At 46.1% G+C, this 23987-nt stretch overlaps 1 protein-coding gene across 1 annotated transcript in view; it reads left to right on the top strand.

Annotated features, from left to right (window-relative positions):
- MYO5C (myosin VC) overlaps positions 1 to 23987 on the top strand; it is a 93489-nt gene that overhangs the window by 7092 nt on the left and 62410 nt on the right. The window contains exons 2-10 of the mRNA XM_081292998.1: positions 2763 to 2873; positions 5819 to 5984; positions 7038 to 7182; positions 8675 to 8831; positions 11048 to 11191; positions 12306 to 12387; positions 13508 to 13615; positions 19776 to 19882; positions 23099 to 23364. Coding sequence (XP_081149124.1) covers positions 2763 to 2873; positions 5819 to 5984; positions 7038 to 7182; positions 8675 to 8831; positions 11048 to 11191; positions 12306 to 12387; positions 13508 to 13615; positions 19776 to 19882; positions 23099 to 23364 — 1286 coding nt within the window. The remainder of the gene's footprint in view (positions 1 to 2762; positions 2874 to 5818; positions 5985 to 7037; positions 7183 to 8674; positions 8832 to 11047; positions 11192 to 12305; positions 12388 to 13507; positions 13616 to 19775; positions 19883 to 23098; positions 23365 to 23987) is intronic.

Genomic DNA, 23987 nt, shown 5'->3' on the forward strand with positions numbered 1-23987 from the left:
TGCATGGTATGACCTTCTGTGAGCACCCATCACTACAACCTGGCATTATGTTAGTGCTGTTTGTTTTCAGTAGAGCTGGCATATGCCAGGGTCAGCCTGGCTGACCCGAAGTGTGGAGATGCCCTTCTAGTCAAGAAAGTGGCTCTAGGAAAGAAACTCATACTACTCCATGTTCTGTGTAAGTCTTCAAGCCACTTCTGTGGCTAGTGCCAGAAGACCCTCAGACAGGCAGCAGCATCTCCTGTGCACACCAGGGCTAGAGCATCCAGCATGTTCGAGAGTACATATAACTTCCTGAGCTTCTGTGGTCCTGAGCCTGCACTTCCTTCCCCGGTCTGCCCCACGAGGAGTCCCAGAAAAGGCTCAGGCGGTGACCTCTCCTCTCTTTTGGTTCTGCAGCAGCTTTTACAGCCATCCAGAGGCCTTCCAGAGGCTTCTGCCTCACAGGAAGGAACCACACTCAGGGACTCATGCAAGACTGGTCACATGGTTTGCAGGGCCTGAGTTTTTATTTGTCTAAACACTGCATAGTTAGCTGTCCCTGCAGCTTGAAGCGTTGCCTATGGGTACAGGAATGTGAGGAAGATGGGAGGGAACCAATGGGTGGAACTTCCTTGGGGCTGAGTAAACTTGCCTCATGTTTGCTTACCAGGCTGGGTTACACTGCTGGGCTCTGAACACCTGGCCGCATATGGCATCAGCAGCACCAGGACCAGAAGGGTGTGGGCTGCCTACCACACTGGGGCACAGAAGAGAAGCAGCCAGTAGTTACATGCGTCCTATTCTATCACTACCTGCCATTTAATAGTACTTTTAGCTGAAACAAATCCTAAACTATTTCTCAGAGAGCATGCAGACTCGCAGTTGGAGGGCTGCTGCTAGGAGTTCAGGGTTCTCTCTCTGGCCAAACTCACTTAACCAGGAGTTCAAACCTGAAGTCACAGGCTCTGGCTTTACCAGTGTCCTGGCATTATGTTAGTGTGGTTTATTATGTTTGAGACTCGATGAGTCTCAAAGGAATTTTTGCCTTCCCTGGGCTTGGGTTGGGTAATCAGTAAAACAAAAGGGTTGATTGACTTAGTGATTGGACCTTACCTCTCAGAGCCCCAGGCCTCCGCAGAAGGACCTGGGCCCAACCGCCCATGACTCCTGTTAGGGACCTCCACTCTCACCCGCTTCCAATGGTGGGCTCCACTATCACTGGGAATACGCTTCTGCAGTTTTAAGAAGGTGGACAAACAACTTGGACTAGATAGTCTCCAAGGATATTTTTAGCTCTGAAACTCTGTCTTGGCCAATTCTTGATAAATTGGGATAGTCCACTTAATGGGGTCATCAGTAAGTATTTTTAAGAGCAGACCCGAGGTAGAAAACATGTAGCCCGTGGCAACAAGGATGTGTGTGGGAGTGGGTGGTGTGCGTCTGTGTGAGGTGTGTCTGTTTATGAGGCACAAGAGTGTGTCATTGCCTGCCAGCTGATTCTAGATCATTCTTCCATTTGCATGTTTTCTTTCTCTGTCAAAACTTATTGGTCCCATGTCCATTTAGCAAGCTCTTTCTGGTTGCTAGCTGTGGAGGATTAAGGCAATTCAGATAACTCACATAGATATGATTGATATGACTGATATCAACCAATGACTATCTTTCTTTTTCTATTTTGGTTGATTGACACAATTTGAGTTAACAGATACGTTCCTCATCCAACATGTTCCTAATCAACTGCTGTGGCCTGAACTTTGTTTTAAATTCTTACTCCTTTTTCATTAATTGATGGATCTCATTATATTGCCTTGGCTGGTCTCAAATTCCTGGGCTCAAGCAATCCTCTATCCTTATGACCTCATTTGACTTGAATTATCTTCTAATGAAACACCTTCTAAAGAAGTCAAATGGGGCTGGGGATGTGGCTCAAGCGGTAGCGTGCTCGCCTGGCATGCGTGCGGCCCGGGTTCGATCCTCAGCACCACATACCAACAAAGATGTTGTGTCCACCGAGAACTAAAAAATAAATATTAAAAATTCTCTCTCTCTCTCTCTCACTCTCCTCTCTCAAAAAAAAAAATAAAGAAGTCAAATGGGGAGAGGGTTAGAACTTCAGCATGAATTCTGGAGGACACAATTCAATTATACCCGAATACCTGGACATCAGCACTGAGCCAAGTGTACCAGTTGCCTATTGGGAATGGAGCTGGGCAGCTACCTCTGGACTTGGCATCTCCAGGGTAGGAATCCTTGCTGCTTCCCAGTGTGATGAGACAGTGATGGGGTCACTGGAAGGATATTGCCATGACACTCTACAAAGTGCTTTCAAGTGCACGGTCTAATTGGGCATCCCAGCAAGCCCATGAAGTAGGTATTGTATGCATTTTATGGATGAAACATTAAGACACCAGAAGTAAAGTGTCTGGCTTAAACCCCCGTAGACCATCCGTGATGAACTAAATCCCTCTGCTCTGACTCTTGTAGAAAGTACTCACAAATTCCAGGAAGGGATTCTCGGGCTTCCTTTCCACCCCTAAGGCTTTCAGTTTTCAATGTATACTTAGGATGCTTTGGGAGTTCCATTTCCTATCAAATCAAGCTACACTGATTGCAGAATGCACTAAAAAATGTCTCATCAGTAAAAAAATAGGTAAGAAATATTCCTAACAAAGGAACTTAGTTGACAGAAAGAAGCCTTCCTGCATCTGATCATCTAACGATCTGTGTGTGCTATGGGTTTTAAAGTGCTGAAATTGAGTCCATCTTATTCTGTTGGGCAGTACAACAGGGTTTGGATTCCTGATCCTGAAGAAGTTTGGAAGTCTGCTGAAATAGCAAAGGACTACAGAATTGGTGACAAAGTCCTGCAACTCCTGCTAGAAGATGGAACGGTGAGGGTCCTTGCTCTTCCTAGCTATAGTGGTGAATAAAGTGGTAACGGGTATGTGGTAGGGAGGGGGGAGATGGTCCTGTGGGAGCAGCCCAGGAGAGGGCACCAGCTCCAGTCCAGGAAGGCCAGCTGGTGCTGTGGACCCCCTGAGGTATTCATACCGTGCCCTCCCACCCCGTGCTGTTCCACATCAGCAGGCCTCTCCCTGTAGTGGGGTCCACATACAGTTGCCAGCCTCTGAGCCCCTCCGCATTTCCAGGCGTTCAGCATTGTTTGCTGAATGTTGAAAAGTGATGAGTTATTTTGGCTTCGTGAGTCTCAGCAGAGAAACTGAACAAAGATGAGTAACTTGGAGGAAAGTAATTTGAGCCCAGGGCATAATCAATTAGGGAAAAAAAACTAAGTCAAAATGGGAAGAAGAGAAGAGAGAGAAATCAGGAAGAGGGAGATGTGGGAGGAGACGGGAGGGAGAGAAAGCCTGTCTGTAGGTATACAGGACACGTGGCCAACACAAGAGGACAGGAGCATGCAGCTGTGTGTGACATTAGGCAGAGCCTCTGTCAGTGCTGGCATGGTGAGGGAGAGGCCACCGATGAGCCATGAGTGTCAGCGGGGGCTCCATGGTAGGACAGCCTGTGAGGGGCCTCTCTAGGCTACCTGTACCCCTTGATTGTGCGGCTTCTGAAGATTTCAGCGTCCTCTTTAAGCAGCCATCATGAGTGGTCCTTTTCCCACCATAATGACACCCCTTGGTATCCATAGCCAGGTGACCTTACGTCTTTAGAATAGTTTCTGGATACAGAGCTAGACAGAAGATTTGTCCTCTGGTGTTGACCAGAGGAGGTCTGAGGAATACCTGGTGAATATTGAATGCTGGAAATTACAAAACACATTTCCCATCAGACTCTCCTGGATTTGGGAGACATTCCTGAGGTCCTGGGAAGGAGGCAAACATGGCGGCGGAAGACATATCCTCCAGAATCAAGCTGGCTGGATCTAGTCCTGGCACAGCCGCTTGCTAAGTCTGTGACAGTGGCCCTTCGGCTTCCTCATAGGTAAAAGGAATTGGTGACAGTGCCATCACAGAGTCCTGAGATCACACAGATCACCCAGGTGGCGTCCATGTGCAAGAACCTGCGTGAGAAGGCCCCAGGGCCATTTAGCCTTCCCTTCCCTTCCCACCAGTATCGCCTCCTGACTTCTCCTGAGATCCTCCTGAGCACCATCGAGGTGCCCCTTAGGGATCAGTAGTCTCATCTTGGGAGAAGAATCTGGAGACAGTAGGTGCAGTGGCAGTGTGCTGCTCCAGTGGTCAGGGAGCTGCGGTGGCTGCTCAAAAGGCCCTGATCCAGCGGCCCAGGTAGAGGCAGGTAGGATGGCAGAGGGCCAGGCTGCTCTTACCTCAGCCCCAGCTGCACCTGGAGGACAGAGCCTACTTTGTGTGAGAAAATGTCACCTCTGCCTCCAGCAGCCAACACCTCTCCCCTCAAAGACCAGCTCACATCCCCCCTCTTCCCTGGTCTCTCTCACACATCGCACACACGATGGCCAAACAGGAAACAGGGCTTGTTGGTTTAAAACAGAAAAATTACAACAGGAAAAGTAAAACATATTATATGAATAAAATTCTTTCTGAATTTTATTCTCAAAACACAGTTGGCAGCTAGTTGCTGACTGGGCCTGGCCCACACAGGGACTTGTGCTGTTGATGGTGGAATAAGGGCTGTTTCCAGGATTGTGTTCCATTGTCCTGAGCTGGTCATCTGCTGCAAAACAGACCAACTGCCAGCCATCAAAACCCATCCGCACTGATGGGAGGCGCCGAGGTAGTGAAAGAGCACAGGTTTTGGAGCCAGGCCCATGTTGACATGTGACCTGGGACAGCAGGCTCAGTCTTTCCGAACCTGACTTGTTAAAGTTCATTAGAGTAGTCATGCTGTCCTCGGAAGGCAGTTTTGAGGATTAAACAAAGCAATCAGTGCTAAGTGCTTGGCATGAGTGCAGTATATAGGGGCACCTGCCAAGGGACAGCTGGCCCTGGACTGGGGATCAAAAACAAGCCAGTGGTACTGACTAAATGCCAGGAAGCCAGCCTGGAAAAATAGAACAGAAAAAGGCTTGCCAGGTGATCTTGCTCAAGTCACCGTACCTCTCTGGGCTTTGCTTTACCCAGTCATGAAATAAGAGTGGCCCTAGACTACTCTGACAGTTGGAGGACCCGGTGGTCTCTGGTTAACAAGGGATGTTAACCTCTTCATTCTGCTCAGGCAGCTACTTTGGAAACAGTAGGTAAATCTGGCAGAAGAAAGGCCCACTGAGAAAGTTACTCAGTCCAGGGCTCTAAAGGGGGAGCCATGACCCTGGGCATCCCGCAGGAGGGTGCAGATAGCAGTTGCCTGTACCAGCGGCCTGTCTCGAGACCACCACCCACAAAGCCTCCTTCAGACCCTTCTCACCACCAAGCATAGCAACTCTGACCAGAAATTTGCCACCCTGAAGCTGTAAGTGACCTGAAGATATCTGTCATTTTAGCAGCAGCACCCTGTTTTCTAATGAAAACCACAAACAAGTGGAGTCCCTGTGGTAGAACTGGGGTGAGGTCCCTAGGTCCCTGCCCATCTAGTTTCCTTGTCACCCTGCATTGAAGCTTCTTCAGCTGTGCTTACCTCAATCTGGTTTAGCCCTGTTCACAGATGAGAAGGGAGGCCCAGAGAGGGTGAGTGACTTTCCCCCAGCACACAGTCAGTGCCCTGGTCCCCTGACTCCCACTTTTTATTGCTCCAATAGATGCCTATGAAGATGGTTTTCTTTTTGCTCCACTTGAAAGCTTGTTTTTCAGTGTCAGTGATGAGTCTATAGGAGGTAGATAGAAAAAAAGCCAGTGGTTCTGCAGAAATGCCAAAAAGTCTTGTCTTTTCAAAAGTTTAATTTCGTCTTTGCCCACAGGAGCTGGATTATCCCATTGACCCAGGATCACTGCCTCCTCTCAGGAATCCTGACATCCTTGTGGGCGAGAATGACCTCACTGCCCTCAGCTATCTCCACGAGCCTGCAGTGCTCCACAATCTCAGAATCCGCTTTGCAGAGTCCAAACTCATTTACACCTACAGCGGTAAGGAAGGACCTGAACCTGAACGCCTGCTGTCCAGAGCTTCCTGATTGTTTTTATCATGTTTACACTGAGCGTCTAGGATCTGCTGTGAAAAGTGTCTATGGGGGGAGAAGAATCCACAAGAACTAAGACTGGACTGCTTAGAAAAACAAAATAACAAGGCTTGTGTTTGAGTTTTTCATTGGATTTGATACATTGATCACTTACTGGGACACTGGTATTGTTATTACAGTTACATTGTAAATGACAAAAGCCTCTCAGTTTGGGTACATTTCCCACCTGTCATCTCATTCGTCTCATTCAAACATCAGAATATCCCAGAGATACAGGTGATCATCAGGGAACCAAGATTCAGAGCATCAAGTGATCTGACAAAGTCAAGATGGTTTAGTTAAGTGGCAGAACTGGGGTTTCCTAAAAGAACCTGGAGAGATGGGTGTCTTAGATTGTTTTCTGTTGCCATAGCAAAATACCTGAAACTAGGTATTTTATAAAGAATAGAAGTTGCCAGATGTGGTGGCACACACCCCCTAATCCCAGTGGCTCAGGAGGCTGAGGCAGGAGGATCGAAAAGCCAGCCTCAGCAACTTAGCAAGGCCCTATGCAATTCAGCAAGACTGTCTCTAAATAAAATATAAAAAAGGGCTGGGGATGTGGCTCAGTGGTTTGTACTTCTGGGTTCAGTACCCAGCACCAAAAAATTTTTTAAAAAGAATAGAAGTTTATCTGGCTCATGGTCAGAGGTCAGGAAGTCTAAGAGCAAGGCACGGCATCTGCGAGGGCCCCCATCATGTGGTATGGGGCATCACTTGGTGAGAGAGCAAGTGTGCTAGCTCAGGTCCTTTCCTTTTCTTATAAAGCCACTGATGCCATCATGGGGTCCCCACCCTCGTGACCTCATCTAATCCCAATCCCAAAGGCCCATCTCCAAATACCACTAACATATGAATGTGGGAATCAAGTTTCTAACAGGTGAATTTTGCGGAACACTTTTAAATCACTGCAGTGGGTGACTGTAAGACTGCTGTAACTGCATCTCATGTCTTTCCACAGGAATCATTTTGGTGGCCATGAATCCCTACAAGCAGCTGCCCATATATGGGGATGCCATCATCCATGCCTACAGCGGGCAGAACATGGGCGACATGGACCCACACATATTTGCCGTGGCAGAAGAGGCCTACAAGCAGATGGCCAGGTAGCTTCCTGCCAGGCTGGCCTTCCTCAAGCTCGCCCAACCCTCCCTGCACTTGCTGGCTGGGCTCATGGAAGGAGACTGTCAGGCCAGAGGATGGTTTGTTGAGTAGATGACCTGTACTCAGTAGCCCGTGACTGGTACAGCATAACTGACCTGTCTGGACTGAGTTTCCTGGGTTTTGTCCCTTCTGGAGAGTTAAAAGTCAGTCCTGCCCATCTGGGAATAGCACGTTTCTCTTGCAGTCGGCTTGATTTTACATGGTAAAACGCTTAAGTTTTGTTTTTTTTTTAAAGCCCATTCAAGGAGGCAGTGTTTAATGAAAGACAAGCACAGATTTTACTCATCTGAAAAATAGATTTACATATGTCCTAGGATTTTTGTAAAGTTTAATTGAGAATGTGTGTGAAGTGTTCGGCAAGCACCTGGCTCATAAGCAGTGCTCGATACATAGAACAGAATCACTCGATCACCACCTTCTTGTGCTATGAAAAGTTCAATGCATTTTTTTTTCAAATAGAGAAATTATGTAACAGCACGTTGGTTTATAGGGTACACGTGTTTCTGAGCATATTCAGAATAATTGCTCTCAAAAATAATATCTGAGGTGGTTTTGCATTTCGGTGGGACGTGCACAAAGGGGCTGACAGGCCGGGATGCTGTGCTTCCAGGTCTGCTGGCAAGGCGGGCCTGTGGCTAGCCTCGGACTTCAGGACACTTCCCACCACTTCCTAACTACTGAAGTGGCTCATTCATTGTACCGAAAATGGGGTACATTGTGTGAACAGTGTGGTTGTTGCTGAATAGGTGCTTTCCTTCTGGGAGTCTGGGATTTGGGTATGGGTTAGGCCAAGGGTGGGAAGGGTCCCCAATGAGCTTCCCCAGGAGGGGAAGTTTTACCTGTGCCTTTAGATTCATTGCTGGAGGCCTGTCGCAAGTCACTGGACTGGGGGGGGGGGACCCTTAGAAGTTTGCACCTGGTTTCCTTTGATTTGCCATGTGCTTCTTTGCTGACTTTTCTCTGAATTCTCTGCTATAATTAATCTGAGCCACAGGCATGGCTATCATGCTGGAACGCTGAGTCCTCCTAGTGGACCAATGAACCTGGGATTGGGCTTGGGGACCCTCAACGGGGAACGTAGCAGAATCATGTGTTCTGCATGATCACATGGGGGGGGGAAGACTAGAAAGAAATTCACTGAAATGTTTATAGTGATAAAACGAAGTTTGCCTTCAGGTTTGTCTGTATTTTTCTTAATATATATTGTCCCTTTTATTCCTAATTATTTTTTTAAAAGTCCCACTATGTGGCCTACGCTGGATTTTGTCCAGGCAGAATTCATTTTTTTAATGGCAAGAGATTAATGTTTTAAAGAATGTAGCTCAGTGGTAGTGCACTTGCCTGTCATGCACAAGGCCCTGGGTTCGATTCCCAGCACTGAGAAAAGAAAAAATAATGATAATATTTTAAAACTCTTTCGTTTATCTGCTTTAGAAACAATAGAAATCAGTCAATAATTGTGAGCGGGGAGTCGGGAGCTGGAAAGACCGTGTCTGCTCGATACGCCATGAGGTACTTCGCCACCGTCAGCAAGTCCAACAGCAATGCTCACGTGGAGGACAAGGTTCTGGCGTCCAATCCCATCACCGAGGTGTGTTCCTGTGGAAGGAGGCAGGTGGGGGGCCAGGCAGCAGTGTGTCATGGTGGAGATGTGGGTTGGCCTGTGTGTGTATGTCATCCTTGCTAATGCAAGTTCCCATCTTTTAAAAACCAAAGAAGTCAGGTGGGAATGAACAAGGACCTGGTTTCCCCAGTGGGATCTGAAGGAGATTGGGGCAGAGTTTACTCCCTCCAAGGCTCTTCTCTACCTGCTGGGCTAGAAAGTCTATGACTGGATTTCAGGAGTCCCCTGTTTGCTGCTGATGTCCCAGGGAAGATGCCCTCCATAACCACCACAGGTGCTCGGAGGCCACTGGTGCTCTCCAGCCAGCTGGCATCAATTTTCATGATCTGAGTGTGCCATATTCAAGAGTTTTGCAAGCTGATTCTTCTGGCTTTGGTCAAAGTTCAAAGCCAGCCTCAGCAACTCAGCGAGGCCATAAGCTGCTAAATAGAAACACAAATTACCATCCAAGATGGCAACAGGAAAGTTGTCAAGGGGCAATGCTGAGTTATGATCATTTATTTAGAGTTTGTCTCTCCACTTGACTGTAAGCTCCATGAAGGTGGAATCATGTCTAATTGGCTCATTTATGCTTATCATGTGTGCAGCACATAGTAGGTGCACAGCAAACATGCTGACAAAATCATCATGACCTGGGCAGGAAGAGCAGTGTGTGTGCACAAGAAGAGTCCTTCTGCATGGAACATAATAAGGTGCTCAGGCAGAGGGGTAATGGAATTCAAGAACAGAAGCAGAAAGCACAAATCAGGCCCACAGTGTGGGAGGTCTGAAAGAGCAGAATTTTTTTGGTTGAAAATAAAGTTTGAGTAAGGAAGTATTAAGGGAGTAAGGTTTAAAATACAGGTTGAAGGGCTGGAGTTGTGACTCAGTGGTAGAGCGGTTGCGTAGCATGTGTGAGGCACTGGGTTTGATTCTCAGCACCACATATAAAAAAATTAATAAAATAAAGGTTCATCAATGTCTAAAAATTTTTTTGAAAAAAAATACAGGTTGAATGGAGAATGTGAACTTTTAATTGAGCATGTATAATATTTGGAACATGGATGAACTGAGGCACTTCATATTATTTCATTTGCTCCTCCCAACTGTCAGTTCAAGATACTATAACTAAGTATCATGGACAGGGTGGCTTATAAACAACAGAAATGCATTTTATAGTTATGGAGACTCAAAGTGAGGGTGCTAGCCTGATGGATTCCGGTGAGGACTTTCTTCTGGGTTGCAGATGGGCCATCTTCTCACTGTATCCTCATAAGGCTAAAAATGAGAACAAGAGTTCTCTGGGGTCCCTTGTATATGGATATTAAATCCCATTTGTGAGGGCTCCAGCCTCGTGACCCAATTACCTCTCAAAAGTAGCACTTCCTAATACCAACACATAGGGTTAGGATTTTAATGCATGGATTGGAGGTGGGAGCGCAAGCATTCAGTCCATAACAGTAAAGAAGCATGTTATTTCCACATTACAGATAGAGGAACTGAGACTTGGATAGATGAAAAAACTTTTTTTTTTTTTTTTAATCAGGGATTGAACCCAGGGGCACTTAACCACTCAACCACATCCCAGCCCGTTTTATTTTTTATTTTGAGACAGGATCTCACTGAGTTGCTTAGGCCCTCGCTAAGTTGCTGAGGCTGGCTTTGAACTCACAATCCTCAGCCTCCTGAGCTGTTGGGATTACAGGTGTGCACCTCCACACCTGGCTGAAATAACTTTTACAACATTACACAGAGAGCAGAAATGGACCCCGTGGCCACAAAATGGCAAAACCCATGCTTCTTCTATTCCTCCCCAATGTTTCTCAGCGGGGATGAGAGGAGCCTAGGACTGGTGTGCATGTTGGGCCATGTTCCCTGTGTGCCTCCAGCTGCTTTTCACCTTCTCTGACCCCAGACATTTCTCTGAGAGTCAGATCTGCTCCCCAGAGCATGGTCTTGGATGTTACTAAATACTGCTCCAGTAATTTTAATGCAAAGACGGGTACTGGGAATTGAACCCAGGGGCACTTTACCACTGAACTAAATCCCTAGTCCTTTTTATTTTTCATTTTGAGACAGGGTCTCACTAAGTTGTCAAGGGTTTCACTAAGTTGCTGAGGTTGACTTTGAGCTTGCAATCCTCCTGCCTCAGCCTTCAGAATCGATCTTTAAACTCTATTTCAAGAAAGTCCTCTGTTTTATAGGCTGTTGGAAATGCCAAGACCACACGCAATGACAACAGCAGTCGTTTCGGGAAGTACACAGAAATCAGCTTTGATGAGAGAAATCAGATTATAGGAGCCAACATGAGAACCTACCTCCTGGAGAAATCCAGAGTTGTCTTTCAAGTAAGAATAAAAGTATTAGTTAAATTTCCTTTTTCCCAACTTCTAAAATATTACATAGATGTATATACTTAACAATCAACCTATATTATTCTGAGATCTGAAGAGTCGTGTTTTCTCATTTTTCATTTGCAGTTCAGGTTCTTTTTTTGGTTTTCCTCCATGTATTAAGAGCAAAAACTGGTGGATGGGTGTGTTCGGTATCAGTGGAGTAGTAATATGATTGAGAGAAAAGGCTGTGGCTTTTTAATTTGAAAAAAAAATCCTTATAGTTTAAAAATCAAGTTATCTGCCAGGTGCAGGTGGTGCACACCTGTAATCCCAGCGGCTCAGGAGGCTGAGATGGGAGGATCATGAGTTCAAAGCCAGCCTCAGCAATAGTGAGGCACTAAACAACTCAGTGAGACCCTTTCTCTAAATAAAATACAAAATAGGGCTGGGGCTGGGGCTCAGTGGTCACGTGCCCCTTGAATTCAATCCTCAATACCAGAAAAAAAAAATCAAGTTATCTTTCTAGAAGATAAAAACTGAAATAGGCTAAGCAGTTGGCCTGGTTTTCATATTGGGAAGGAATGGGATTAGAGCTAGTGATGGAATGGGCCAGGAGAAAGGCTTTTTCATCAGTAAAATATAGAAACATCTCATAGCCTTGGCCTAGAAGAGCAATGGGAAATCTTGTACTGTATTTCAGGAATTCTTAAAAATTTCATCTGGTATGAATTACATCATCGCCATTCCATGGATGTTTTCATTTAATAACATTTTCTTTGTGTTCACTATTTTGAAGATCTCTGGCCACTCAGTTTTCACTCAGTTGAGAGGACAGGCCTGCTTGTGCGCTGGCCATGAACATGAGTGTCCAGATGGTCTTGGATGTTACTAAATACTGCTCCAATAATTTTAATGCAAAGACTTAAAAAAAATTTTTTTTTTGGAGGACGGCTACTGGGAATTGAAACCAGGGGCACTTTACCACTGAGCTAAATCCCTAGTCCTAATTTGGATGCACAGAACTGTCCATCCAAATTAGCCATCTAGACTCCTCTCATTATAAACCTGGAACTTTTACTTGCAAAAAAATTGGTATAATTTTGAGGTCTTTTTCTTTATTCTACAGTCAGAAAATGAACGGAATTACCACATTTTCTATCAGCTTTGCGCGTCTGCACAACAGTCGGAATTTAAACATCTTAAACTGGGTACGTGATGAATGGTGTATAGAAATATCTCTTTTTTGCAAAGGTTTAAATTGTTGGTTAATTTCTTCTTACTAGTATAACACAACTTTTGAAAAGTTTGTCTTTTGTCTAAAGACATAAAATATCCTTTGGTTTCAGGGATGGAGTTTATGCATCTACCTAAGAAAATAGATTCTGGTTGGGGTGAAGGGTGAGTCCAGAACAGGAGTCGCATCAGCCCTGGGACTTCTTCTCACAGCTTATTGGATGATTGTGGTCATTAAGCTAGAATCACCTCAGTAAGGACTGCCGACAACTGGCTTTGCTTACTGCTGCAGTCTCCAGGGTTCATTTTTATTGGAGCATCCTTAGAGAGTTGTTTTTCTAACATGTATGACCTCACCCCATCTTCTTAAACAAAGCCCCTCTATCATAATTTGATAAGCTAGAGGCCATTTGTTATTTGAAGTCATAGTTAACTATACTTCAAGGACAGTTAAGATGTACAGCTATTTGTCCTTCAGCACTGATGGCCTTCACCATGGCTGACACAGCTCTCCTCCCTCTCTCCTCTGATGGGTGAGAATTGTCAGAGGTAACTTTTGAGTGTGTTGGAGTTGAACTCATACATTCTCATTCTGGAGAAGTTGCTTGCACTCTTGGAATCTAAGTTTCTGCAGATTTTACATGAAGATAATACCCAGGCTTAATACCAACAGAATATAAGAAGCAAACATGTACAAGAGCTTTCTGAAGGGTCCTCTGTTGTTTGAATATTAAATGTGCATGTGTGGTGGCTTTGTAAGGGCATATTTATGTCAAAACTCATCAAATTGTACATCTTAAATGTATGAAGTTTATTAGATATTCAATAAGCCTCAATAAAGTTGTGTAAAAGTGTTAATGCAGGAACAGAAAAAACATTTTAGAATTAGGCCTAAATTCTTGCCCTGCTGTCAGCTGTGGGGTCTTGAGAGTCATTTGCTTTTTTGGAGCCTCAGCTTCTACATGTGCAATTTAGAATCCTAAGGCATAAGTGGAAAGCATGTGAAGTGTTTGAATATAGCTCATCCAGTGTGAGTTTCCCTTCTTGTGTCTGGTAACTATGTATATCTTACTTTTTTTTTTTTTTTTGTCTCAGGGAGTGCAGAAGAATTTAATTATACAAGAATGGGAGGCAGTACTGTCATCGAGGGTGTGAATGACCGAGCTGACATGGTAGAGACTCAGAAGACCTTCAAGCTACTGGGTAAGTAAAAATATCCTACTCCAGGCTATGGCCATTTCCCAAAAAAGAAAAGAAAAAGAAAATCAAAGAAAGAAGAGAAAAATCAGGGATCCCAGCATCTCTGTGTCCTGAAGACTCCTAGTAAACTCTAATTTCAGGATGATACACTCAGAACATATCTGCAGACTAAGTGGTCAAGGCCCTTAGAAGAGCCAGTAAGTCCCTCACTTTGCCCTCGTGCTTGCTGACCTGCTGTTAGAGGCATGGGCTTCACGCCCTGCGGATGCTCCTAAGCTCTCTGAGCTGCTATGGAGAAAAGTGGTGACACAGAGTTCTGGTTCAGTTCGGAAGAGAGTTGTTGACCCCACTTGGACTCCAGAGGATCTTGATAAGGAGGCTAATGAGATGGTAAATACTTCTGTGGAGCCTCCCATGCATGGGGCTTATCCAAAGCACTTTATCACCTGTATTAACTCATTCTAACTTTTTCGCCACCCCATGAAGTGGGTGTTGGTATTTTTCCCATTTTACAATACAAACTAAGGCCTACAGGTGGGTAGTAATTTACCCAAAATCACATGGTTAAGGTGGAGCAGAACTGGTTTTTGCTCTCTGAGGTCTTAAAATATCTCATGTTTATATCAAAAAGCAAATATCTCACTTGGATGCAGATCCTGAGGGAGCAAGGTGTCTCACAGGGCAGCCAGAGGGTCTCAGTCTTCCCCTGCAGTCGTTGTCCGACTCAGAGCTCATGTTCAGAAGGATAAAAATAGTCGTTTGCATTCTCATTTTATATTTGTCTAGACATCCACCTGTAACCGCCTGTCAAACTTCTGATGAGTGTGAGAGGATAAGCCATTTTACATCTTAATGAAATATCAGGCCACTGTTTCCTTTGCTGTGGCCTGATTAGCTATATTTGAAGGTAAAAGTCAAAGAATTTGAGATTAAAATCTATCAAAGTAATAGGAAAGAGGAGTAAAGTTGGATAATTCAGAGTAAAAACCAGACGGTTTCCTAAGCAAAATTATCCTCCCTCAAAACTGCTGCAAGAAGGGTGATTTGCACATTTCTTAATAAGATAAACACTCTTGGTACTGATTAACAGTTTCTTAAAATAGTTGTAGTCATATCTCAATTTTTGTGTAACACACTCCATTGAGCGGGAGCATGGCTATGAGAAAGGGACAGTTAGCCCAGCTCCGGCCAAGTTCAAGGCGACCTTGGTCCCTGTGCCTACCCTGACTGTGCTCCCCCCCCCTCACTTTTTAAAAATATCTTTATTTATTTTATTTATATATTTTTATGTGGTGCTGAGGATCGAACCCAGAGCCTCACACATGCTGGGCGAGCGCTCTACCGCTGAGCCACAACCCCAGCCCTGCCCCACCCCCCTTTATACTCCTGTGTACTCACTCCCACCTCCATAATATCCTCCTCCTCACAGCGCAATGACACAAAGGAAATACAGTGTGGGCTTTCAGTTGACATCCTAGTTGGCATGACTCAGGAGGTTGCTCTCTCTGAGACTCAGTTTTTGACTTATACAATGGCAATATCCCTGACCTTTTAGGACAGTTGGCAAGGAAATGTGCATAAGAGCCCTAACCAGGGCCATCACCCAGCAGGTGCTTGGCCAATACTGCTGCCTGCCTTCTCTCTCTCTCTCTCTCTCTCTCTCTCTCTCTCTCTCTCTCTCTCTCTCTCTCTCTCCCCCCCCCCCACTGTCCCATCTCAAACCATTGCTTGCATTAAACCATCTCCCTCTTCTCACACAGCTTATAATTATGGAAGATCAGCAGTTTGCAGCAGTTGTTCCTATTGTATCACACAAATTAGATTACCTCCACAAATTTCCATGCCACCAGAGCTGAGACTAGGATGAGGCCAGAGAGGCACTCACTCCCAGAGTCAGAAAGCGCAGGGGGTGACCCTGGTGCCTGACCTGGTTTGCCCTTGTCCCAGCCCTGCACACAGGCCTAGATTTGTAGACACAGCTCTGAGAGTTTTGTGGAGAGGTAGAGGACAGCAACCTGCCATTCCCCTAGTAACAGGGCTACCACCCTGCTGTATGTGGTAGATGGGTGGAAAGATAGGGGTCCTCAGCCAGGGGCAGGGGTGGCTGAAGAAATCTAGGACCATGGCAGAACCTGCTTATTCCCAGGACTAGTTATTTAAAGATGATAGTTGATGATTTCCGTGTCCTCTCAATGCCTTGCATTGGCAATTAGACCTTTCAATTTAGTATTTATTTATTTGTTGTCAAGCATTTTCTCCAGTTTTTTTTTTTTTTTATGCAAACATGAGATCAGCCTGTGACCTGGCAAGTGTCGGTCATTACTTCTGGGTATCAGTTTCCCCATCTGTACAGTGGAGATATGAAAATACCTAGTTATTCCAATTATCTATTGCTGTTTTCCACATTTAGTGGCTTCAAGTGACAGCTCCTTAGTATATCTTTTGCTTCTGGGTTGACTTGACTCAGGTGGGGAATATCTTACTTGGGGACTCTCACATGACGGTGGCAGGAGCTGGATCCTCTGAATCTTCCTGTCTTGAGGGCTGTGACAGCTAGAACTTCTGGGGCTGGGTGGGCATCTCTCACTTCAGTGGCCTTATCCCTGGACTTCCTCACAGCATGCTGGCCTCAGGGTAGACAGACTTGTTATTTGTAACCAGCTTCCTCCAGAGCCATTTGCAAAAGGTTTAGATGGGACATGCAGGACTGTCTGTGAACCAGCCTCAGAAATCATACAGCATCACTGCTGCCAGGTCTCTTTAGGGATGTTACAAGGAGTAAGAGCCGGTGTCTAAAGTGGTCTAGGAGCTGTGCCATGCTGTGTCAGTGTGAGAGGTCAGGGCACTTCCATGAAAGCAATCACTAAAAAATGTCCTAGACCCAGGGTCAGCACTCTGGCAAGTTTTGAAAATCTAATTTTATTAAAACAGCCATCCTCATTTGTTTGTGTATTATCTATGGCTGTTTTTGTGCTACATTGGTAAGGTTGAGTAACAGTGACATAGACCTTAGGGCCTGCAGAGCCTCATAAGAAAACCTTTGCTGACCCTCATCCTAGATGGTGGAGTGGACATGGACGCTGAGTTCTTTAGGGTTTTCTCATAATCTGTGGGTTTTATGAAGCCTGCTTTATCCCAGTGAGTCTTGTCTAAACTTGGAAGTCTCCCAATGACCCCATGCCAGGCAGGCGCCAGAGGTCCACTGACTGGGTAGGATGGGACCAGATAACCTCATAGTCACCCTGAGATTGCCATCATCACATGACCCCACAAACAGTGGTCGAGTGCTATGTCAATTTCATGATCTCTAAACCTGTGCTTTCCAACCCAGAAGCCACAGCTGCAAGTGACTGTTCCATTTACTTTTAATCAATGTGAAATAAAATGTAAAATTCAATTCCTCAGTTGTACTAGGCATGTTTCTAGTGCTCACAGCCATGTGTTACTAACAGCTACCTTATTATGCAACACAGCAATGGGATTTCTCTGTCACCATGGAAACCTAGAACAGCACATCTAACAATGCAAATCCCTTGCTTATACTTCTGGTCCCATTGACTTGTCTTTTTGATTGAATCTTGGTATTATCTTTCTTAGAGATCATCTCCAGGGCAGACTGCCTATCTTGAATCATATGGAGGCTTATAACACACTTGGGCACATCATCCTGTTTAAAATTTGCTTGCTGGGCATGGTGGAACAGGCCTGTAATCCCAGCAGCTCAAGGGGCTAAGGCAAGAGGAGCACAAGTTCAAAGCCAGCCTTGGCAACTTATTGAGGCCCTAAGCAATTTAGCGAGACCCTGTCTCAGAACTAACAATGAAAAGGACTGGGGATGTGGCTGGAGTTCAATCCCTGGTTCCAAAAAAAAAAAAAAAAAGAAAGTGCTTAATGATTGTTGGTTGACTCGTCTATTGGTGGTGTTTGTTATAGAGAAATGGGCAACTTAGTATCGAGGCCATCTGGTTCAATACTCAAATCTACTCCACACCATGCCCCACGAATGAGCCTCTGGACTCTGCTCAGAGTCCTTTCCTTTGCCTGGCCCTGGGTCCTAGGACACACTGGGGTGAAGTCAGGATGGCTTGATGAACTCTGCAGGTCTTGTCACATACTGCAGTGGGCACTGGTGCTAAGCTGCCTATATAATAAACACCTAGGGTGACCTTGGGTGAGTTTCCTAACATTTCTATGCCTTCGTTTCCTCCTCTGTAAAATGGGAACAATTCTAGCACTTCACGTAGTTGTCCTGAGCATTAGATGAAAGTCCCACTCGCTTTCCTTCTGGTCCTGCTCCGAGGTATCTTAGCTGGCTGAGAAGCAGCCCCCTGAGGAAGCGGAAGGCTAAGAGTTTTGGTAGAAAGCACTTTTCCTCTGCTCTTTCTTCCTCATTTGATTCACCCACTGATCCTTGTCATGACCTCTGACCTCTGACAGAAAGAACAGCCTGGAAATGGCCAGACCCTGCCTGGACCTCAGGCTGGAGAACCACCACCAGGCTGCTGCTCCTCATAGTCTAATCCAGGCCGGTGTTACTTTTGTGTGACTTTGACTTCACACATCACTTCAGAGTACTTATTCCACCTTTTTCTTTATAGAAGGCATGGAGTAGTGAAGGGTTTCATTATGGATCACAGAGAGCTGATAGGAGTGCCAGGAGAAGATTCCCAGTCTCTGTATTTTTAGTTGCTTTGCTTCGCCCCTTACTTATCTGTTATTTATTGTGTGGATGACCTGGGAGATAGGTCTGTCCTTCTTGGTGTGTGTGTGGCAGGAGAGGCTGGGGGGTTAGCTAGTTCCAATGGGAAGGCAGCAAATGCCTGGTCTGGGTTTGAGCTGCAGTCTTCCAGATATTTTTGGTTTGGAATCTTTGGGGATTTCAGCTTTATTTAGGCTTGGAAGTAGAGAAGACTCATTAGGTCTTGAAATTACGTAAGCATGTTACCTACCTGCTAATAAATATTCCAGGTTTCCTCAAGTGAGAAGAGTGGGTGGTAGTCGCTCTTCTCTGGGCTCGGGAACTGCTCCATTTTGCTTAGAGGGAGTCGGGGGAGGCATCGGCTTCCACTCCAGTGCGGACTCAGGAGCTTGGATAGTGCTATGAGAGAGCCCAGGTGTCTGTCCCCGCTTCTGGACTCAGCACACTGCCACTAACACACACTGGAGGGAACTTGACCCAGCAAAGCCTGGCTCTCGGCTGGCAGCTTCTTTATTGTGATTTTCAGGGCTAATAACAAAGTCTTGCCAGCAGCTAATGTTGTTTCTTTGCAGTTCCAGGAGGTGTGCTGATCCTCTCATGAGGACTGGATGTGTAATATATTCATAACTCATATTCCACCCACATCAGCCAAGACCCTGGGGAAACATGCAGTAAACTCAAAATAGGATTGAAGAGGGTTGGTCTACTTATGAAGGGACCAACACAAAGAAGTAGATGGGACCTAGGCAAGACCCAGGGGCAGTGGAGACCCTGGGACAACAGCAGAGCTGTTCTCTGCTCCCTCCTTTTCAGGCCCAGAAGTGTTCTGAGAGCCTACAAGGAGATTTAGGTCAAGTCAATATCAGGTCAGGAGTGGGGACCTCTGGCCACACAGCCGGTCAGAGGCAACTTCCCCCAGGGCCAGGGGAAGACATGCTTAGAACTTCCCTTCCTCCTTCTCGTTGATCTGCTAGGGCTCCCCACTAATCCAGCCCAGCCAGGGGCCAGAGGGCATGAGAGCCCATTGCACTGGTCCACAGAGGTCGGTTTCCTGAGAGCAGAGAATCCAGAGGGGCAGATGGGATCCCACCGGCATCCCACTTCAAAGAGAATTCCAGGGACTCATGAGCAGAAAGAGAAAAGAAAAACCTTCTAAATAAAGAAAGCACACAATAAATAAGAGCTGATTCTCCTAGGAACCCCGCATACAACGGCTACTCTGACATTTGTTTTTGCGCTGCTCCCCGGCCGCCATGGCAGAGGGGAAGCAGTGTTCGCCTTGTGTGTACAGGAGGGTTGACTGGAGAGAACAATGAGCAGGCTTGTCCCTGGGCCCGCTTCATGCTCCCTGTCCCAGCTTTTAGCACTGATGGTACCAGAGGGTCTTGAAAGGATCCAGGTGCTTCTCTTACTAAGAAGAAAAGAGATGCAGCATCCCTAATTTGGGGAAATATTTGTTTTCAGGTTTCAAGGAGGATTTTCAGATGGATGTTTTTAAGATCCTGGCAGCCATCCTGCACCTGGGCAACGTGCAGATCGCAGCAGTGGGCAACGAGAGATCCTTCATTAGTGTGAGTCTTGTTTGTTTGTCCTTTATGGGTGGGAGGTTTGTGGGAAGCAGGGCTCACAGTTGAGCTGCCTTTGCATTAGCACCAGGCTCAGTTGGACCAGCTGGGCAGACTGGTTTAGCAGGAAGGAGGAAGCCAGGGTTTCCTGGAGTTGTCTTCAAAGAAGAGAGCCTCCTCCCCTTGAGATGGGGGTTGGTTGTTTTTCTGTTTTGTTTTTTTTTTTTCTTCAATTCAACAGATATTTATGAAGCATCCACTCTGTTCCAGGGGCTCTGGAGAACAGCATTGCAACATAAAAATCCTGTTGTGGATCTTGTGATCTGGGGAGGGAAGGCAGGAGGCACAACAAACCATTGCAAGTTCCAGGGCTGATGATGTCTGTCATGAAGGAAAATAAAGCAGGGTTGGGTTGCACGGGAGCCGTGCCTATTGTATAGGGTGGTCAGGAAGAGCCTTTCTGATAAGGTGGCTGCGGGCAGAGACCCAAGGGAGATGATGATGCAAATCACATCTATATCTAGAAGGAGAACTTTGGAAGTAGAGGAAGCAGCTAATGCACAGACCCTCAGAAAAGAGATGGTATCTGAGAATCAGAAGTCAAGTCAGCAAATCTAGAGAATGGCGAGTGTGAGTCAGGATGGTGGATGAGACCAGAAACGGGGAGTATGTGTTGCAGATCATGTAGGGTCTTCAGTTTTGGCCAAAACACTACATCCTAACACCGGCTCCAATCCACATCAGAGTGCCAGCTCCCTCTCTGAGAATATATTCCCACCTAGATTCTGCAATAGTTTACTCTATTGAATGGACACAAGATGACGCTTAGCAGAAGTCTGTTCTGCAACAAATATTATGAGCAGAGATCCTGGGTACGGGGTGTGTTTGGTTAGTCTCATCAATGTCCACATGAAGAAGAGAACAAAATGAACAACAGGTAGTAAAAATACATTTCCATGAAGCACAAAATCAGCACACCTTTATAAATTTTTGTATTACTACATCTGTCTTCATCCACTCTGGCTGCCATAATCATACACTGGGTGACTTTAACCACTGAAGTTTTCTCTCTCCCAGTTCTGGAGGCTGGAAGTCTGAGATGAGGGCACCAGCAGAGCTGGGTTCTGGTGAGCGCGCTCTGCCTGGCTTGCAGATGGCTGCCTTCATCTTGCATCCTCACTTGGTGGAAACAGCAGGCTCTCTGCTGTCTCTTCCTAAAACCCATCATGTGGGCCCCAACCTCATGACCGCAGCTAACTCTAATTACCTCCCAATGGCCCCGGCTCCAAATATTTCACTGGAGGATAGCTTGAATGTGTGAATTTTAGAGGGTACACAAATAGCCCATGACCGTGTCTTTATTCATGTCCCCAAAATAACTGATGGGAACAGTCAATAATTTTGTGCAACCTGTGATTTCTTAACTCTCTGGCACCTGCAGTTTAGGGAGGAAAGAGCCAGGCAGAGCGGAGGGTGCACTCTGGCTAGGTGCTTTGTCCTGTGGCCTGTGGCCAGGAACTAATTCTCCTTCTGCTCCAACTTTTCCCCTTCCATCCCTGCAGCATCCAGACCTCACCTCTTAGTTGATTCTCAAATGGCTATTAAGTTGGGAGAGGTGACCTGGACCCAGGGTGAGAATATAATGTGCTTTAAAATGACAGCTCCCCCTATTTCCTTGCTCGTTTATCCCAGAGAAGCTGAGCTCTCATAGACTAAAAGTGTGATTTCCACCCAACAAATATTGTCACATTGAGCTCTATTTCATGAATTTTATCATAAAGGTGGCATTTTGGAGGAGAAATTAAAATCGGTAGATGAGAAATTCTTCGTTAAGTATTCTAAGAATCTTGTAGAAAATTACCAGCCCTAGCCATAATCCTAGCCACTCAGGAGGCTGAGGCAGGAGGATCCCAAGGTCAAGACCAGCCTGGGCAACTTATTGAGACCTTCTCTTAAAATAAAAATTAAAAGGGCTGAGATGTAGCTTGATGGTAGAGCCCTGAGTTAAAAAACCAATACCATTAAGAAAAAGAAAGAAAGAAAGAAAGAAAGAAAGAAAGAAAGAAAGAAAGAAAGAAAGAAAAGAAAGGAGGGAGGGAGGAAGGAAGGAAGGAAGGAAGGAAGGAAGGAAGGAAGGAAGGAAGAAAATTGTCAGTTTCATAATCATTGGTCTGGCTTTGGTACACACATATAACTCACTTACATCAGGCACTTAGAAGGATGGCCAAATTAAATTCACTTGAAGCCTTTTAAAAAAATTTTTTAAACCGCTGCATCTTTGCATTTCCTTCCTAGCCTCACCTATAGCTGAATTTTTTTACTTAAAAGGTTTTGTTCCTTCTTAGAAGGAAGGAAACCAATGACTCTGCCAGTCCCCTCTCCAGCAAGGAGGTCAGGCACACCAGTTGTCGTGGTGTTGGTCAGAAGGCAGGTGGGTGGACAGCGAGGAGGTGGCAAGTCTTTTTAGATTGCTTCCTCCTGATGCTTCTAAGAAGCAATCACACGGATACGCTGCTGGGCTGAGATGGAAGGTCCCCTGCTTGAGACCATCCATGGTGCTCAGTTGCATGGCGCCACATCCCCAGGCTAAGTGGAAAGAGCTCACAGTTCACGCTGGCTGAAGATGAACAGGAGCTTTGCTGCCCAGACCTGGAGGAGGAGTAAGAGTTGCTTGGTGCATTCAGGATAAGTCCCCCACTGCAGCCCTCATGTTGGCTGAAGAGCTAGCCCAGTTGAGGAAACCCCACCATCTCTGTCTGCCACAACATCTGGGCACCTCCTGGGCCAGCCCACCTAGGTAGACTCCTGACTACACTAGGTGGGCTAGTGGGTGCACATCCTGACAGATGACCTGGTGTGGTGCCAAGGGAAGAGAGAGGGCTGGGGGTTGTGTCCACGTGCACAGGAGCAGGGGCAGTGGCTTCCATGACCGCTATCATTATTGATGCTCTGTGACCAGAATGAAGATGTACAGGTAGGACACAGCCCTGGTGGGCCCACCATCACAGCCATGGTGCCTGCTCAGGGACAGGTGTGGGATTCGTGTCACTAGAGTCCCTCTTGATTTGCTCCATTACCTTAGGCCTGGTCTCCCTCCTGCCAGCTCCTCTTCCACTCTCACACAGGCCCCAGTGCAGGCAAGGGACCAGGACCAGGACTGGTGGGGGGTTGCTGCATTAGATGTCTGAGCAGTCCTGACAAGGTTTGTGCTTGCTTTTAAAGGAGGATGACAGTCACCTGAAGGTGTTCTGCGAGCTCCTGGGTCTGGAGAATAACAAAGTCGCTCAGTGGCTATGCAACCGTAAAATTGTCACAACCTCTGAGACAGTGGTGAAACCCATGACCAGGCCCCAGGCCATCAACGCCAGGGATGCGCTGGCCAAAAAGATCTATGCTCACCTGTTTGACTTCATTGTGGAGAGAATTAACCAAGCATTGCAGTTTTCAGGCAAGCAGCACACTTTTATTGGTGTTTTGGACATTTATGGGTAAGATTCTCTTCAGTGAGCCTGTTTTTTCTCACTTAGATATCAATGATCACTTGGGTCTGTTTTGAATTTTGTGTGTTTTTCATGGTTACGAGGATGGGGTTCTCTGTTTTCCATGTATAGACTAAGTGCACTCTCCTGGGCCATGGTATCTTTTATTCAGAGTGCATAAACAAATGTGAAACTAATCAGGCCAACATCAAGTGCTTATCGCATGCCAGCATCCAGAAGTTTCCATGCACTTTCTTTTTGAGTCCTAAACAACATGACGACTGTCCTCGTTTTAGAGTTACAGCAATCAAGGCTTGGAAAGAGTCCATATCTTGTTCACAGCTGCCCCACTGGCAGGAGAGCTCAGTGCTGTGAAGCCCACTTCTGTTTCTCCCAGAGGCACCTGAGGCATACAGCCCTGCAGCACTTTTCTGGTTCATAGAAGTGACAGTCACAGCTGATCAGCTCCTGGCCATGCTGCAGGGCCTGAGGCTGATTCAATTTCTCACTTGCACCCGCCTAAATAAAGCCTTTCCCAGGGTGGGATGATAAGCTCCACTTGGTCTCACCCTGGACTTTGTTCTTTTCCTTCTCTCTACCCACCCTGCTTTTCTGAATCTCAGATCCGGCTC

Source organism: Spermophilus citellus (assembly GCF_964194105.1).
Source record: "Spermophilus citellus genome assembly, chromosome: 4".
NCBI lineage: Eukaryota > Metazoa > Chordata > Mammalia > Rodentia > Sciuridae > Spermophilus > Spermophilus citellus.